General features: G+C 51.1%; 2 protein-coding genes across 3 annotated transcripts in view; both read right to left on the bottom strand.

Moving 5' to 3' along the window:
* Positions 1-2,938: 2,938 nt before the first annotated feature.
* On the bottom strand, positions 2,939-11,876 carry PLEKHO1 (pleckstrin homology domain containing O1). Of its 2 annotated transcripts, none has more exons than XM_058309627.1 (6): positions 11,580-11,876; positions 10,440-10,586; positions 6,007-6,147; positions 5,249-5,353; positions 4,759-4,860; positions 2,939-3,755 (listed from the first exon to the last, which is right to left on the bottom strand). In XM_058309627.1, the coding sequence occupies exons 1-6, from the start codon at positions 11,859-11,861 to the stop codon at positions 3,051-3,053; spliced, it is 1,482 nt and encodes a 493-aa protein (XP_058165610.1). In that variant the 5' UTR covers positions 11,862-11,876; the 3' UTR covers positions 2,939-3,050. The 2 variants fall into 2 exon arrangements, with proteins under 2 accessions (XP_058165610.1, XP_058165611.1); XM_058309628.2 differs by lacking the exon at positions 11,580-11,876 and adding an exon at positions 11,180-11,346.
* Positions 11,877-15,782: 3,906 nt separating this feature from the next.
* VPS45 (vacuolar protein sorting 45 homolog) overlaps positions 15,783-17,143 on the bottom strand; it is a 99,104-nt gene continuing 97,743 nt past the window's right edge. Inside the window, exon 15 of the mRNA XM_004461630.4 lies at positions 15,783-16,418. Within this exon, the coding sequence (XP_004461687.1) occupies positions 16,331-16,418 (88 nt within the window). The 3' untranslated portion in view covers positions 15,783-16,330. The remainder of the gene's footprint in view (positions 16,419-17,143) is intronic.

The following is a 17,143-nucleotide window of genomic DNA, read 5'->3' as shown; positions in this document are numbered from 1 at the left end:
TAGGAAAAGCTGCTGGCTTCCCCTCTCCCCATCCTAGGGCCTCTCAAAGGATTTTCCCTTTTCCAGTTCATTTGTATGAGAAGAGCACACAGCAAAGTTGTTGGGAGGAGGAGGGAGCGTGGAGGAATAAACGCCTCCTGGAAAATGCAGGCCAGCAGCTGCACCATGAGTAAGCTGCCCCACGGCACCAAGCTCTGCCTCCCTGCTCAGCCCACCCATTCGCCCCAAGCACAGGGCCTGGGAGGGAGGAAGGGAAAGATCACAGGTCAAGGCGCTGGAGCGGTGGGGCAAGGTGAGCGGAGGTGCCGGGACTGGGCCTCAGTAAAAGGAGGAGGGGGAGGCTAGAGTAACCGCAGTCGTAGCCTCCCGCCCTAAGGGCCTGTGTTCCAGCAATCTTTGTCAACAGAAATCATGCTAGTAGCCCACCATTTGGGTACACTTTGAGCTATTTTTTTAGTGGGAAGCCTGCCTTTGAGCTAAGCGGCGCAATTCTTGAAGACAGGGCATGAGGCTTTCCCACCTCTCTTCCTGTCTCTAGCGGTTCGCGTGGTACCTGGCACTCTCTGTCCTAAGAAGAAAAGGTTATGGGTACGCGCTGTGGACTGGATTGGCCCATGGACTAGAACAGAGTGTTGGCAATTACCCCCTGCCCTAGGCCCCGCTCAAGCTGTGCTGCCACCTCCTGCGCTCGCCTGCATCGCCCGCTCAGTCAGTCACGGCAGCAGCCGCAGCCAGGGCAGCCATTTACTGAGGGCCAGTGGCAGCCGGTTTTTGTCTGTCAGGCATTTTCTATACACTGACTCTATCCATCCAACAACTCTTGATTTTAGAGATGACAAAAAGTGACACTCAGAAAGCTTATGCCTTGCTCAGTGCCTCATAACCAAAAAGCTGCAGCGTCAGAATTTGAACCCAGATCTGTTGGACCCAAAACTGGGCTAATTTCACTACCTCATGGCCTGGCTGTTCCAGCAATTGCTGGAGGACCGGAAGCTCTTGGTTCTGGTGCCTGAAGACCCCAGGAGCCAGTGCCCCGCTGCTCGCTTCATCTCTGTGAGGCCCCGATCTTTCTTTTCTTTTTCCCCTCACTTGTCACTCTTCTCTTCAGTGTCTCCCTCCATCCTCGAGCTCCCCTGGGAGCCACAGATAATTGGCATGTTGGGATATACATGTCACTCTTGCTCTTTGTCTTCTTCCTCATTTTGTGGGAGTGACAAGGGAGGAAAAAAAATACAAGGGAAAATGCTGGTAAAATAAAACTAACACAAAGATGGAGACTTATAAAGAAGAAAATAATTTAAACCTTGACTTTCAGTATTTGTGAAACTGGGTCTGCAGACCATGCTTGGGGGTTGAGAGAATGAGCTCCATTGGGAGGACAGAAAGCCTAGTGATCTTGGCCGCCTCACCCAGTACCTACGCCAGGAAGCCCTGGATATGACACGAAGGCTCAGCGTGACACTTTCCTGCCTTCCCTCCTTCAAGTGGGGACACGTGCGTCAGGGAAGAGACTAGCTGAGATCATATCTAAAGGCTAGATCTAGGGCAAACCTTTTTGACTGTGAGAGGTGGGAGACTGACAGAGGGCAGGAAGAGCTCTTCTCTAGGGGTGCTTTAGCTTGGGGAGACTCTCTCCTTGTGCTTATGTGGGTTGTAGGAGTACCAAGAGAGAAGGATGGGCGTTGAAGGGTCTGCCTTTCTCCTAAGTGACCTTCCCTCTCTCCCTCCTACCCACCTGCCTAAACTCACATTAGGTCAACCTCATGGCCAGTGTCTGTGGGCGATTGTGCCCATTTTCTCCCTGTTCTCCCCTTTCCCTCTTAGCGAAGCCCTAGGTCTTAGCTCCTGGACGTGAGTCTAAGGAAGAGAATCAAGAAGCTAGCAAGACCATACTGCAAAGTGCTTTCCCCTCATTTACTTGAGTCATAAGGCTCTATTTTGTCCCCTTCTTTCCCAAAATCATTCATCCCTTGCCTTCACAACTCTTTTCTGGACCTCATCATTGCTCCTGAACCTCATCTTACAAACTTCAGGGGAAAGAAGCAAACAAAATATAACAAGCTGGGTAGGATTTATCAGAACGCAAGGGAGCCTGGCAGCCCCTGGTCTCCAGAGCTAGTCAGGAAGGGAGGTGGTGGTGTGAGCAGAGACGTGGTTTTCTTCAGTTAGGGCTTCATTAATTTTGGAACAGAGGTTTGAGGAAGACGAGGGAGAGGCTACAGGAAACCCTCACTTGGCCGAAAGAGGAAGCTGGACACATGTTTGGTTTTCCCCTTCGTCCTGCCCTGCTTGCATCACAGAGCAGTTTCATTCTTAGTTCAGTTCTTCCCCGGGGTCAGCTGTCTTAGTTCCCCTGCGTTAGGCTCCCTAGAGAAATAACGCAAACCCGTCTCCCCCATCCCGGGTTGTCTCTTTGAATCAGTGTTGAGGAGGGTCTGGAGGTGAAGGGAAGAAACTCTCTGCGTACGAAAAGCCCGGCGGCTCAATCTCCCATCAGAGGGACTGCTGTGAATGAGGAGCCAGAGTCTGACGGGGGAGATTTTAATTCCACAAATCCTCAGGGCTGGGGGAAACTGCCTTCTCCTATGTGCATGGACAGGTGGCACTGGCTTCCACCTCCCTAGAGCCAGAGCTGGGCAGCTGTGATGTCACCCTCAGACTGAAAACCTGGAATGGGGCAAAGAGAAAGTCCCCTCCCCTTTGAATGCAGAAGCCTGTACCCGCGCTTGGGAGCAGCCGGGTGTTCCCCGCTCCACCTCGGGGCGCAGTGGTGCGTGTGACATGGCCAGACTGTGCCTTGATTTCCCTTTCTCTTCAGACAGAGAGAGAATGCTTCTGCTAGCGGGGCCACCTCAAATCAGAGGCAATTCAGGACTCAGAGAGAGGGGGGCCCCAGGGAGGGGAGGGCAGGAAAGAAGGGCTGTAGGCGGATCAGGCGTCAGCAAGAGCAGCGAATCTGCATGATTTGTTTTGTTTTTTTGATTGAGGTAAATAAAAAAGCTTTATCCTTGGACCCCGCCCCCCCAAGTTCCAGGCCCCAGTCCCTTCCCTCACATCAGGCTCTTCCGGTACTGGCTGTGCTGGGCGGTCTGTCTGAGGCGGGGGTCTGGGGTCTGTAGGTCCATCTGCCTGTACAGGTCCCTCAGCTCCCGGACCTCCTGGAGCACCCTCTTGGCCTGGCTCCAGTTCGACGACGCCTCCCCGAGCAGCCTCTCCGTCTCCAGCAGCAGCTGCTCCGACTCAGAGTCCGGAGGAGACCCGGGGGGTTCCGTGGCCTTTCGCTTCCCATCGCCCAGGCCCTGCACTTCTGCCAGCAGCTCCTGAGTCTTCTCCAGTTTCCTTGCCACCAGGTCCTGGATTCGGGACAGCTGCCCCCGGTGGGGCGGGATGGGGGTCGGAGGGTCCTTGGCCCGGAGTTGGAGGGTGCGGCTGGAGGCGGCGTCCCGCTGGGACAGGATCTCCTCGAGGGAGGCGCAGCGGCCTTTCTCTGTGGGGGTCAGCTTCTTGGGTGCCTGGGGGGTGTAGGTGGCCCCCTTGTCGAGCTTTTCCCAAGGTCGGAGAAGGCTGCCTGCCTGGTCTGAAGGGGGCCGCACACGGTCGGAATCCGCCCTCCGCCGACTGCCCGCCAGCTGGGCCACAGACTTGTCCAGGTCGACCCGGAAGCTCTCGGCGCAGGAGGCTGGCTCCTCAGGGGAGGGGTCTTCCTCCTGGATCAGGTCCAAGGTCAGCATCCCATCCGAGGTAGAGGTCGAAGCCTGGGGAGGAACAGGGTGGGAACGAAGGGGATGAAGCAGTCCGGTAGGGGTTGCAGAGACGCCAGCTGTGGTCATTTTCAGGATCCCTTCCCTGATTGAGAAACCCTTCCCTCCTGGCTGAGCCTTTCTCCTTTATTTGCTATTTCTTACTCCTCTGAGAGCGACAGGAACTTATCTCTTCCTTTACTAATCTGTGCTCTACAGTAACTTCTCCTGCTTGTCTCCCCTTCACGGTGAGCTTCCTGAGGGGAGACCCCAGGATGCTCCGCACAGCACGTCACTGTCCCTTCCAGCTGCATCCTCTGAGCCATACAATTCAGCCCTCTCTGCTGTCTGGGATGCAGAACCTCTTGCCTTCTAATAAAACCTGCTCACCTATTTCCAGAAGACTGTAATGCTACAGGCAGTCGGCGCCTCACTGCGCACTTCTACATACGTTGTTGCGATCATTCCTCGCAGCAACTCTCCTACGTAGGCCTGACTGCCGCCCCATTTCAGAGTTGGAGCCGTGCCGCTTCGGAGAACCACAAAGACAGTAAACCACAAACCGAGATGCCCACTCAGGTTCTGTTGGACTGCAGGGCCTCTGGCCTTTCTACCACCCCGACTGCCTCTCTCCCCAGGGCCAAGGGCTTAGACCAGTGAAAGAAGCCACCACTTTCCATGTCACAGAGACTCACTGCGGTCCTTCCTCCTCTGAATACTCGGGGCCACCAGCCACCACGCGGTAGCTTTTATGGTCTTGGACAGTCTCTGGTTCTTCTATTTTTCTACTTTGTAAGTTTCATTTCCCCCCAAAGCTGGTAAGCTTGTTGAGGGCGGGTGCTCAATAAAGCACTTCCCTAGCCGTTTGCCCTTGCTTTCAAGGGGGCCTCCCCAAGTCCCTCTGGTGGTCTGGTTGAGGTACAGTTCTGAGACAGACCTCGTTCACGCGAAGCAGGTGCTTGACCACCGGGCGCCACCCGCTCTGCAGCAATTTTTACTTTCTTTCGGTCGTACATACCACGGCCATTAGGTGTCCTCGAGTTGGGGGGCGGCGGGAGTGTTGAATTTTTGCCCTGTCTCGAGTGGGGTGGGCGAGATAGCTGTCTTCTTCCACGGTGACCTGAAAAGATGCACTGTGAGTCATGGGTGCTCTTCACAGACTCTGCCCCAACCCAGCATCCCCTGAGGCCTGGACGTGTCTGGACTGGGAAGCAAACCCCCACCACGAACTGCTTCGGAGCAAGTCCTACGGGCAAGGGATTTCCTGGACATGAAGGAGCGCCCAGTGCTGGCCCCAGGCCGGTCCACATACCATAAGGGGGGAAGAGGAGTTGGCCGAAAAGACTTGGAGAGAAGGGAGAGGGAGGAAAGGGTTTTCGGGCATTTAAAGAAGTAGAGCTGGTAGGGGAGAGAGGACGTAGAGCCACGCAGTAACCCTCCCTCCGTAGTGAGTCACAGTTGCTCCCTTTGGCCCCGCACGTCCCTCACCCCACAGTGAGCCCCCTGACCTCATCCAAGATGCGGTTCTTGGCTCGGGTGATAGCGGAGTTGAGGGCACTGATCCACGATTCCTTCTCTTCTGGACTCACTGCCAGGAAGATCAGGTTGGGTGCCTGTGAGGGGAAGATTCTTGTTTCAGCCAGGGGTTTAGAGTTGGTGTCTCACCTTGACAGTGAAGAAATAAGAAATTATAATCTCATTCTTTTAGATGCAGTTCCTGCGAGGAGAGAGATTCTGCTTCTGCCGCTATCCATAATTTAAGGAAACCCAGCCTCGATGCCTACAAAATGCCCATAACACAGAGGCTGTTTTAGAAGCAACCACGAAAGGGTATTGGATATTAGCATGGGGCTGGAGATAATTTGAAGAGATCTGGTAAAGGATAGCAACGAAAACAAAGACAAAGAAATAAAATGCAACAGGAACGGCTTCCCTGGGTTCCCTCCGACAAGGAAAATTAGATTCAGAAACTCGACTACCGAGCAGGATACAGGGACCTGTGATTTTCTTCTAAGAGATGTATGTGTGCGTGTGTGTGAGAGAGACAGAGGGTTGATCTTCGTGTTGGATGGTTTAAAGGCTGGCCTGTCTGGAGGGAAGGAAATGGCCATAATATTCTCAGGTTAAATGATAAAAGCCAGCGGGGAGAGTAATTCAGGGCCTCTGAGCCAAGAGGGCTAGGAGGCACAGCCTGCAGGGAAGGCGCTCTCCCTGGCCCCCAGGCCCCCTCGGCGTGCCAGCGCCCAAGGCGGCAGGAGAAACGTACCGTGTTCCCGGGCTGTTTGGAGTGGGTGAGGGTGAACTTGCTGTGGTTCTTCTTGCTCCTGCTCTTGGATTTCCGGAGCTCTTCACACTTCTCATAGTCACTCAGGTCAAACACGTCCTGAATATTTTTCTCATCTTTTACCTAGGGAAGCGTTGGGGTGAGGTGAGGTGGGGAGGGTAAGAATTACTTAGTCCTTCTCCCTTACCTCCAAATTGCTACTTAGACCTGTCTCGGGAACCAGGAAGAAGCCTGGGGCGGGGGGAGGGACGACGGGACCGGAGAGAGCTCGGGGGTGGGGCCAGCCCTGACCCGGAAAGGGGGTTTGGGTTTAAACCCCTGATCCCTGCTCTCCTCAGACAAGTCACCCGTTCAGAACCCCAGGATGCCTTTCCTCAGCCAGGACCCGCACTTTGTCCTTAAGAGGACATGGCTCACAAGGCAAGGAGGGTGACCATCCTGAAGTAAGACCGATGGCCCCTGACTGCCCAGAGGGAGGAGAGAAAGGCCAGGGGATGCCTGCGGGAACGGAGGCTGCTGCGGCCTCCCCAGTCTTACGTTTACCATGTCGCTTTCTTACCTCACCTTATTCCTTTTTCTAATACATACTATTATAAGGAGATTCAACTGCCTCATTCATTCCAGACGCTCCATCACCATAGGAAAGGCAGCCCCTGTATAGCAGAGTTTGTTCACAGAAGCTGAGAAATACAACTGCAGTTCCTATCATCCCTCCTTACTCCCTCCAAGGCACTGTCAACCCAGCTTTGACTCCGCTAGTCTTGAGAAGTCATTTAATGTATCTACCTATCTCTTGGCAATGAGGCACTTATCGTTCCCTGGAGCACTATGTTTCAGACTTGGAAAAAAGTATTCTCTTTCCTTTGCTTCAGTTTGACAGCCCAGCTTCCCTCACTGCCAGGACAGTCTTCCTTGCATCTACATTTAACCTTTCCTGCTACAGTCTTTATCCTGCAGGCTGGTTCAACTCTGAGCAGCTTCATCCAACTTTTGGCTCTTACTCTCTTGCTGAATGTCTAACCAGAGACCACAGTTCTACCCACAGCCCCCAGCCCAGCCCTTCAGCCTTTTCTGAACATCACAAAGCAAACTCCATTCATCTTTCTTCAAAGGTTCCTCTCAGAAGAAGGGTAAACTTTCTCAGAGTTTTTTCTCCTTTCGCCTAAAGCGGTCTCGATAGCCCTGGTGCGCTGAAGCTGTGGCTTATGGATTCGTTTTGGCTTGCAAGGACCAACGTTAGAGACAGGGCACTTAGTCACTGACTGAAATAACGCAGGCTGTGGTTAGAAAAACCTGTTTGCGCTCTCCTACTTGGGCCTGGGGTTGGAAGAACCTGGGAATGAGCTGGTCCCATTTTCCTGGGATGAGAGATGAAAACCACCAAACAAGCAGATAAAATCAGCTTCGGGCCTTCCTCGGAAGACATCCACTGACGCCGACTAGAATTCTTTCACAAAAGAGCCTCCATTCCCTAGCTCTGAACCAAGAATGTGTGTGTGGAGGTGACCTCATCTCTGCTGCTGGTTCTCTTCAACTTTAAGTGGCAAAGTGTCTCTTCTCCTTTCCCCAGCCCCTCTGGCGCCCTGCACCTGCCCTTGGTCCTGAGCGGCTGCTTGACCCAGGGGGCTGACACTCGGATAGAGGCTCTCACAGCCCCATTCGGTTGAGCGACTGCTCAGCCACCCACCTCCATTTGTTTTGGCTTGGCCCCTCCAGAGCTCTCCCCTTTCCAGGCTCCCCGGCTCTGGGTTGGGAAGTGACCAGAGGCCTTGGAGGATAATGAGACAAGACGCTGGCAAAGGGTGTCCAACAACAATTCCCAGAAACATGGGGCAGGGAGGTAGGATGCTGTATCACCCCGCCTCCCTCCTCCTTCCCTAGAGTTGAGACTATCAGCAGAGGCCAGAAATCTTGGAGAGGAAAGTGCTGGGTGTGTGCCTGTCGCCAAGGGAAGAGAGTTAGTGTTCCGTTTTCCTTAGGGGAGGGGAAGGGAAGGGAGGGGGTATCCTGGCTTGGGTACAGGCTGATGAAGAGCTCTGGGGAGCAGAAGACACTGACAGGTCAGCTCTTAGTAAGGCAGGGGCAGGGACAGGGTGAAGCCAACAGCAGGGCAAGTGTATCCCAGGACCCAGGGAAGATGGGCAGCCCCAGGAGCCTGGTTCTGCTGCATTCTGTTCTCCATCACCAAGACTCATTTATAATTACCCAGTCTTCCAAAGTTAACCTTTCCTTTGTCCTGCGTTAACCCTTCCTTTGCCCTGATTCTTTGTCCTTAGCCCACAGAAAGGGATGCTTCCCGGGCTTGCCAATTCCCTTTACCATGAGGCCTCTCTATCGTCTCGCTTCAGTTCCTACACATCAGGCCTGAGGCCTCTCTGGACTTTGAGAATGAGGAAAATCATTATTAACAGTAGAGAAGGATTTCTTTGGGAGAGCCTGCCTTTATGAGAAGTAACAAAAAAAGAGCAGTGCAAATTCTGGGGGAGAGGGTTAGGGCTTTTCTTGCATTAACGTTTTAATTACAAGCATGGCACTATGCATTTAAAAAATCTTGACTCTTTTGGCTCTGGAGCTTTTAGGAAGTGGGAAGAATAAAGCCTAGAATTCTCTGTCAGTCCTGCCTTTAGCCATGGCCCCTTGTAGCATGGACACTGTCCCCAGAGAAGACTAACCTCAGCAAGCTTGTTCCCTCTTTTCCTGTGCCCTTCCCAGCAGGGGGCAGTTGGCCCCATGACCGGCCAGATGCTCCTGACTCACAGGACGCCAGACATCCTGGGCTGAGCTCATTCCATCATTTCCCCTGCCTCTGGAGACCCTTTCCTTCACAAACAAGGCGCACTCCTGCTCTTTCGCCCCCAGAGTCTGCCTCTTTGGACAAATACAAACTAGAAAGAAAGGTCTCCTGACGTCTATCTAGCCTTTCACTATTCTCGTGTTTCCCCTCTGATGTGTGGGAAGTGCTCCCTGATTACTCACTAAAGTTTCCTGCCATTATGAAGTTCAGGGAAGATGGGAGATAGTCTTTGACACTTGTTTTTTTTTCTACTTGCTTTGGGAAAGCCAAAAAATTGTGGAGACAACCTTTTAGGATTTGTGGCTGGGTGGAGGTGACACTTAAAAATAAATCGTCCCATCGAAGTCCTCTCTCGCCCTACTCTCCATCACCCAGTTCCTAGCTTAGTGTAAAGAGTTGAGTTTAAATAACCTAAAGAGGGAATCTCTTCAACCCTGGAACAGCTTAGTTTTCCCTGGTTGTCTCAGTAGACGCTCTTTGCAGATGAGTACTTTCTCTTAGATGGCATGCGAGCCTGTTTCAATACCATAAAAGGATTTATTTACCTAAATATAATCTACTGATTATATTATCTCTCCCTCAGGAAGCAAAGGAGGTTAGAACTCAAGGAGGACTTCCCAGTTGACTGGGTGAGGGAACACGGAATCCGGGAGAGGAAGGGCCACCCAAAGGGGACACAGGCCACCCTCCTAGCGTTACAGTCTCACGGCCACAGAGATAGGGCCTGCAACGACTTGGTCTCGCAGAGGGGTACTTCCCACTTCTCAACACTGCTATGTGCTGCTGATCCCAAGAGTTAGGGATGGAAGGAGGAAGAGCCTGGACTCAGGGTCTGGCTCAGGTTCTGACCCAGTGGGTAGCCATTTTAACTACAGCGCCGAAAGCCCCCCGGAGGCAGACCGGGATTCAAAACTTCAGCCCCCTCTCCCTTCTGGTTCAAATTGGGGGGTGGGGTGGGGGTGCTGGTCAGGAAGGGATGGAGAGTGAGTTTGGTTTAAGGGGAGCTGGGGTAGGGAATAAAGGGCGTATTACTTAGAGACATCGGCTTTAGCAGAAACAACTGTTTGCCACTCACAAACGCCCTACCCGAAATCATCTCACATTCCCTCCAGGTCGCCTGCGCACTCTGCTTCAGGAGGGCTGAGCTGCTGCTGTGACCCGAGCTCGCCCCTGGTAGACAGGAAAGGGGAGGCTGGCTGAGGTGGATGGGGGGGCAGGAAGCAGTGGAGAAGAAGCTGTACAGAGTGTTTCAGCAGCAACAGCAAAGAAAAAGAACATGCGTGCAGCCAGAGGCCCGGACAGGGCAGAGGGAAGCAGGGGACACTCAGAATTTTTCGGACGACTTGGGAGGGGGATTATCGTTAGAAAGATATCTGCAAAGAAACAATATTAAATAAGAGGCAAACTCAACTTCTAATTCAGGAATTCTCACTAAGGGGTGACCTTTCCCTGCAGATAACTGGGGTAGAGACTAACCCCACCCCGAACTTGCCTTCAAATGGAATCTGGAAGCAAGTGGGGGTGTGGTAGGGGGTGTAACTGGAGGTACAGGAGTCCCCTGTGGGGAGATCTAGTGGGGAGAAAGAGGAAATCGGGGCGGACAGAGCGAAAGGGCCCCTACCTCCTTCTCAGAGATGTAGAGCTGGTCTCCTTTCAGCACCACATAGCGGTTTTTCCAAATCTCCCTGAAAATCCCTTTCCCGCAGAATTTCCGGACCCAGCCGACCTTCTCAGGCGGTGCAGACTGATGATTTCCGTCCGGAGGCCCCTGTCCCAGGGGCGAGACAAGACCCAGATGCTTAGGTGATCAGTGCTCTCGTCTTCTCCTTCTCCGCCGTCCGCCTCCTGCCATTCTTCTCAGTTCCCCTCTCCTCCTCTCCGGTGACCGCGCCACCGAGGGCTGGAGTCGGGGGCCCAAAGTCTCGTCCCCCCACTTACAAGGTTTCCACTCGGGGGAACTCCCTCCCCCGTCGCCCCCGAATAAAGCCCTGCAACCGCGAGAGCGAGGGCTGCGGGCTGGGCCTGGGGGCAGAGGTGGCCCAGGATCCCCCAGCCTCCTCCCGCCGCGCCGGGATTAACGGCGTGTTCTTTTATTTCTCATTGTCTCCTCGCCGCGGCAGAGCGCGATGCCCAGGGCCGGAGGAGGAGGTGGCGGCCGCGCGCAACTAACCCAAGTGAAAACCCCCCGACCCAAGTAAACAAACAAAAGCCCCCGCGGCGGGGCCGCGCGCCTCCGGGCCGAGCGCCGTGGGGACCCCGCAGCCGCCGCGGGGCGCTGGGGAGGGGCGGCTCGCGCAGGCGGGGGCCGCGTCCTCGGAGCCCCGAGTCCGCCGCGGCGGCCGCGCCGGCGCGCGCACTCACCCGCTTGCTGGAATTGTTCTTCTTCATCATTCCCGGGGGGCGCGGGCGGGCGCCGGGGCCGCGGGCGGGCGTCGGAGGTGGCCCCGCGCCGCCGCCGCTCCTCCCTCGCCCCGACTCGCCCCTTCTCTGGAGCTCGGGTTACGCTAGAGGCCGGCCCCCCGCGCGCCCGCACACTCGCGCCCGCCCGCCGCCCGCGCCCCGGCGCCCTCCATCGCGGCGCCCCCGCGGCCCGGCTGCCCGCGCGCCCCGCCGCCGCCCCGGCCCCGCGCGCAGTGGGCGGCCCAGCCCGCGCCCCGCCGCTCCATGCGCCCGCCGCTGACGTTGCGAGTTCAGAATAAAGGGCGAATCGCGGAGCCGGAGCCGGGGCCGCTCCCCACCCCCTCCTTTGTTTCTGACTCACGCGGGCTAGGAAGAGGGGAGACCCACGCCCCGCGGGGAGGGGCGTCCCGGCGGCGAGACCCGGCCTCGGGCGGGCGCGCGGCGGGGCGGGGCAGACGCGGACCCCCGGGCCTGCCGGGGCGTGGGCACTCGAGACCGACGGCGACAGCGTCCTGCGGAGCAGCCGCGCGAGCCCGAGCGCGGCCGGGGAGGGCGTGTTCCCAAGAACTGGCTCCGGGAACCCACCCTCTCCAGGTGGTGGAGATGGGAGCCGGGCAGGCCGAGCGCGGGGGAAAAGTTTCATGCTTCCGAGGGTGGCCGCGAGTTGGGGTGGGGAGAAGTTCCTACCGAGGCACACGTCTTCCAGTGGACAAAGCTCTACCTTTCTGAGCGTCACGGGTATCACCCTGAGTAGGGAGGTGGGTGTTAAGGTCTCCATTTCACAGAGGAGGAAAGTGAGAGTCGGAGTGGCTGAGGGATTTACAGGCACACACTGTAAACGCTGGCAGGACTAGAACTCCCTCCAAAGCCGTTTTCCGTGATACCAAATGGCTTCAACTCCTACGGCCTGGGGATCCCTCCTGCTGCGCTGCCGGGGCACGATCTCAGCCTGTCTACCCCACTTGAGTCCGCGGGGGGGAAGCGCTCAAAGCCGCAGGGTGCCCTAGGCGGGGGGACCACCGGCCGCCCGTCCTATACCAGATCCTGCCGCAGAGCCCAAGGGCCAGTAGTTAAGTAACTCCCCCCCAACAGTTGATGGGAAGAGGGGAGTCAGGAAACCCAAGTGTGGGTACGGGTTTCGCCCCCCATTTGTGACCTCTGGTCAGGTCGCCGAAATTTCTTTAGGTCTCAGCTCCTCCACATATTAAGTGGTGAGGGGTGAACTGCCATTTCCATCGACAAGGAAAGTTAGGGGAATAATAGGAGATGACTTAGGAAAATCCTTTGAAAATAAAAGTATTGCCCTCCAGGGCTTATTGCTAAATAATAAGCTAATAAGCACATTCCCTGGCATATGGTAAGCACTACAGAATGAGTAAAAATCTTTGACACAGGAGTGGGAAAAATGAAGGACCCTTTTCCTGGAGATGTATTAAGATACAAGAAAGGTCTGGACAAATTTGAATTTTGGGTATCTTAGCCTTTTCAGGTATCCATCAAATGAAGGAGAGGGCCTCCTCTCTATTTTCCCCTTTCCCCCTTTTCCTTAAATCTTTTGTACCTCTATACTGGTGAGGAAACTAGCTTACTGATTTTTTTTTTAAATCAATTTTATTGATACACATTAATGAAGCATACAATCCATCCAAGGTGTACAATCTGTGGTATTTGATAAAATCACTTAGTTGTGCATTCATCACATTATGAATTAGAGCATTTTCATTATTCCAATAAGGTACCTTAAATTAACAATATATCCTAAAATTCCCCATACCATTTCTCCAGAATGTTCTCATTATTTTTTACAGCTGCATAGATTCCCTTTCATAGATGTACCACAGATTATTGAACTCGACTAAATATGGTCATTTATGTTGTTTCTGATAGCTAGCTGTCGCAAACCATGCTGCTATAAATATTACGCACACGTATCTTGGTATTGTTTGAGTACAGTTTCAGGCTAAATTCCTAAATGTTTAGTGAATGAGTCAAAAAATAAATGCATATCAAGTTTCCCCCATGCCTGCTTTACTGTTTTGCAATGCCAGCAATGTGTGAGTGTGCATATTTCCCCATAGCCTTGTGTTGTCACTTTTTCAAAAAATTTATTTTGAAAGCTTTAGATTATAAACATTACAGTGAAAAAATAGATATATTTTAAAAATAGTTTATTTATATATTCTGCCCCCCCCCCCGCCCCCCGCATTGTTTGGACTGTCTGCTTGTTGTGTTTCTTTTTTAGGAAGTACGTGGAACTGAGCCCAGGACCTCCTGTGTGGGAGGGAGGCACCCAGTAGCTTGTGCCACCTCTGCTCCCCCTATATAATCTTTTGAGGACCTTGCTGGCCAGGCAGATAAGAGTGGTTTGGGTATATAGTTTAAATAATTCTGGTTTATGGGAAAAAATAAAATTCATGACATTGCCCCACCTCCTTTCTTTCCCAATAGCTTTTATATAGTAAAAAAAAAAAAATTGGATGCCTCCTTTGTGCAAGGTACTGGGCTCCTTGGGTACTGTGTCAGGCAGGAGCAGCAGTTTTGTGGAACATCAGGCAGAGGGGCTGCTAAAAAATACAAACTCTCCAAAGTAATTTTCAGATTCCAGAGCAGATGCATGTGGGCTGTAGAACCGTCTCTGTCTGCTCAAGATGTTACATAAATCTCTTGCTGTCTCGTTGCTGCTGATGGCCCCTTACCCTGACCCCTCTCCACTCTGATAACCTGCACTGCTGTACTGCCTCATTTTGTCGTCTTGCCCCCAACTTCCCTCACCTTGTCTCCCTTCATCCTGTCACTCATCCCTCTTCCCACAAGCCATACTCCTCCCCTGGTCCACTCTTTAAGCTGACTTCTTCCCTCCCATCAGGTGAGCCTCAGCGGTACCTGAATTGGAATCTATGTGGGGACAGTTCCCAAAGGCCAATGCTTAAGGAAAAATCTGAGGGTAAGAACTGATGGATTCCTTTGCACATTTTCATAGCACTGTATTCTCAGTGAGCTCGACACTACCATACACACAAACTACAAAAATAACTCTCAAGGTCATTTTTCTCTTAGCTGGAGATCAGGTCCTGGGAGGACTCATGATAGGGCTACCTCCCTAACTGCACCCATGGATAAGACAGGACAGCCAGTAGCTTTATTCTTCAATTGAATATTTTATAAGTAACTTCACTTAAGGGAGGAAAAAGGGAGCTGTCAGAGATAAGGGTTTGTGAATAGCTGCCTGTAAGTTTACGGAGTGGATATCCTTTTTCAAACAGTTAACTAAAAAACAAATGTCCTTGGCTTTTGTAGAATAAATGGCAGATAAAGTTTTAGCCTAGGGTAATTCAATTTATGGGGGAGAAAGTTACTAAAAGCTTATGAGACCTTAATTAAAATGATGTTTTTAAAGGGAAAATATATTTTTTAAAAGGCCAGTAATAATGGAATCAGCTCTGTAAACCTTAAAAATACATTTGAGTCTTTGCCCTTTAATACACAAGTGCCATGTTCTAGCATCACACATCCTGAGGGTAGGACTCATTTCTTAGACTTCATATTGTTAGTTGAATTGGCACAATGGAAGCAGGTAAGGGAGAATCATATAAGAAAATTCTCAGTTCTTACTCTTCTCATTCCAAAGAGTTATCTTGCCAGGAAAAGGAAGCACAGGTAATCCTGCTTGGAGGAGGTTTCCCTTTATTTGAAAAGATTACATACTTTGTAAAATGCTGCATTGAAAATACTGCAGGCTGTTTCAAAGACATAAAAAAAAATGAAGAATTAAAAAGCATCCAAAAGGACCTATAAAGTGAAAAAAAGAAAGAGGAAAAACAAAAAGAACTTGAACTTGGATTTTAGCTATAACTATCATGGACTCCCCATGAATTTGTGTAAGGTAAAAGAACAACTGCTGAGAGTAGGGACGAATGGGGGAAACCTTGTCTCTTGAACTGATTAGTGGAGTGGAAGAGTTGACAGGAAGCCATCATTTTGCATAATGATTTTGTATCCCCAACTTGGAGAGAGGAATCAATTTTGTTTACTATTGGTTAAATTTTATTGAGTGCTTATTATGTGCCAAACAATGTTTACGTGCTCTACGTGTATCATTTCATTTAATCCTTACAACCCTATGAAGCAGGTACTATTACTACTCCCATGTTATAGATGATAAAGCTAAGCCACAAAGAAGTAGCTTTCCCGAAGTCACAGAGCTGGTAAGTGGTAGTGACGATTTCATCCTACTCTGTTTGACTTGAGAATATTCATTAAAGTAAAAGAAAAGCCTAAAAGAAAAATATAGAAGGACTTACAGAGAACCAGAGAGGGATTGTGCTATGGTGTTTTTGCTATAATGATCTGAGGAATCCTTAATTTCCTAGCATTAGTGACACCATCACTTTCCACTGCTTTCAAGGGAAGTGAAATTGACACCAGAATTATTATTTGCCTTGACCTACTTTAAATACCCTTTGTGTAGAGGCCAGACCTTCTCATGTTTGGCAGAAAGCCAGCTCATGCCCCACCTCATGAATGCCTATTAACCCCAAAGAAACAAAAACAAATCACCCATCTCTTTTCACAAAATGGATTTTTATTGTAGTCATACATGGTTTCTCAGGACCACAGAAAATTGCAATGTGGAGATAAACAATTATTAGATGGCTCTCTCAAGAAATAGAGTTCTCAGAAATGAATTGTGCAGGAATGTGGTTAATAAAAAGTAAAAAGGGTGAAGAGAAGAGAAGAAATGGAGGAGTGTAGCACATACAAATGATGACTTATTTTCTTTTTTTTTAAACTCCTCTAGACTCAGATAACCCTCTTTTCAAGATCCCCCAAATTCATCAGAAACTGAAATGATTGTGCTATCACATACATGTTTTAAATTTATTCAATAAAGAAACCATGAGAAAAGTAAGTTGGGATGGGCTCAGACTTATTCTGTCATCACTGGTAGTGTTGGTGTCTGTGCCAACAATTCAGGAATCAGCAGGCTATGGGGATGGGTTATAACAAGAGAAAACCCAAGGCTCCTCTCCAACCCCTCCGGCCAGTGAGGAAAGCCTGCACTGCGGGCAAGAGAGGAAGCTGTGCCATTCTCCCCACCTCTCCATCACCATCTCATCTCCGGTTTGCTGACCGTGATGTGACTTGAGAGCTTTCCTTGCTTCGGCTGTGCAGTCCAGAAGCCAGAACTTCCTCTAAGAAACTGAAAAATAAACATGAAGTTATTCAAAGCGGGAAAAAAACCTTCAAAGATAGAAGAGCTTGCTCTGACATCTGACTGGATGAAAAGATACCATGAGCAGTATGCAGAACACTGCTATGGTGTGATGTTGGGTGTACAGTGGAAGCTTCAGTTGAGCACTAAAGCATCCAAAACAGGAGTGCCTCTTGGCGCTCTTCTCCAGGGTCCTCACTGTGTTTTCTGGATTTAAATATCTGTTGAGATGACTATCTCAAGTTTGAAATTTCTCATTAGGAACCCAGAATTTTAAAGGGCAAGGCCACTGAATTAACTCAGGACCATGGCACCTCTTATCCGCACACTTGAAAAACTGTCTCAGACCTTGTATTGTGGCCCTAGTCTCTTCCGTATCCAACTATTCTCCAAACTGGCCACCATACTCACTTTTCTAAAACACAGATTATATCCTTTTACAGCCTCTCCCCTCCCTGCTTAAAAACCTTCCTTTTGCTTACATAGCAATGTACAGAGTAAAATTTAAGGCTCTTCGTAATGTGTTTTAATAATAATGAATACTTTTATTGTATTTACTTTGTTCTAAGAACTCTTTTAAGCCGTGTGTGTACTATGTATGTGTGTGTGTGTGGGGAGGTCCTATGAAATAGATGCTACTATTTTCCCACTAAAAAAAAGAAGAAACCGAGCTGGAGAGGTTATTTTATACAGTGATTTTGCAAGGTCACAGC

This window comes from Dasypus novemcinctus, chromosome 13 (assembly GCF_030445035.2).
Source record: "Dasypus novemcinctus isolate mDasNov1 chromosome 13, mDasNov1.1.hap2, whole genome shotgun sequence".
In the NCBI taxonomy this organism is placed as follows: domain Eukaryota; kingdom Metazoa; phylum Chordata; class Mammalia; order Cingulata; family Dasypodidae; genus Dasypus; species Dasypus novemcinctus.
This window is presented reverse-complemented; position numbering and strand designations above follow the sequence as displayed.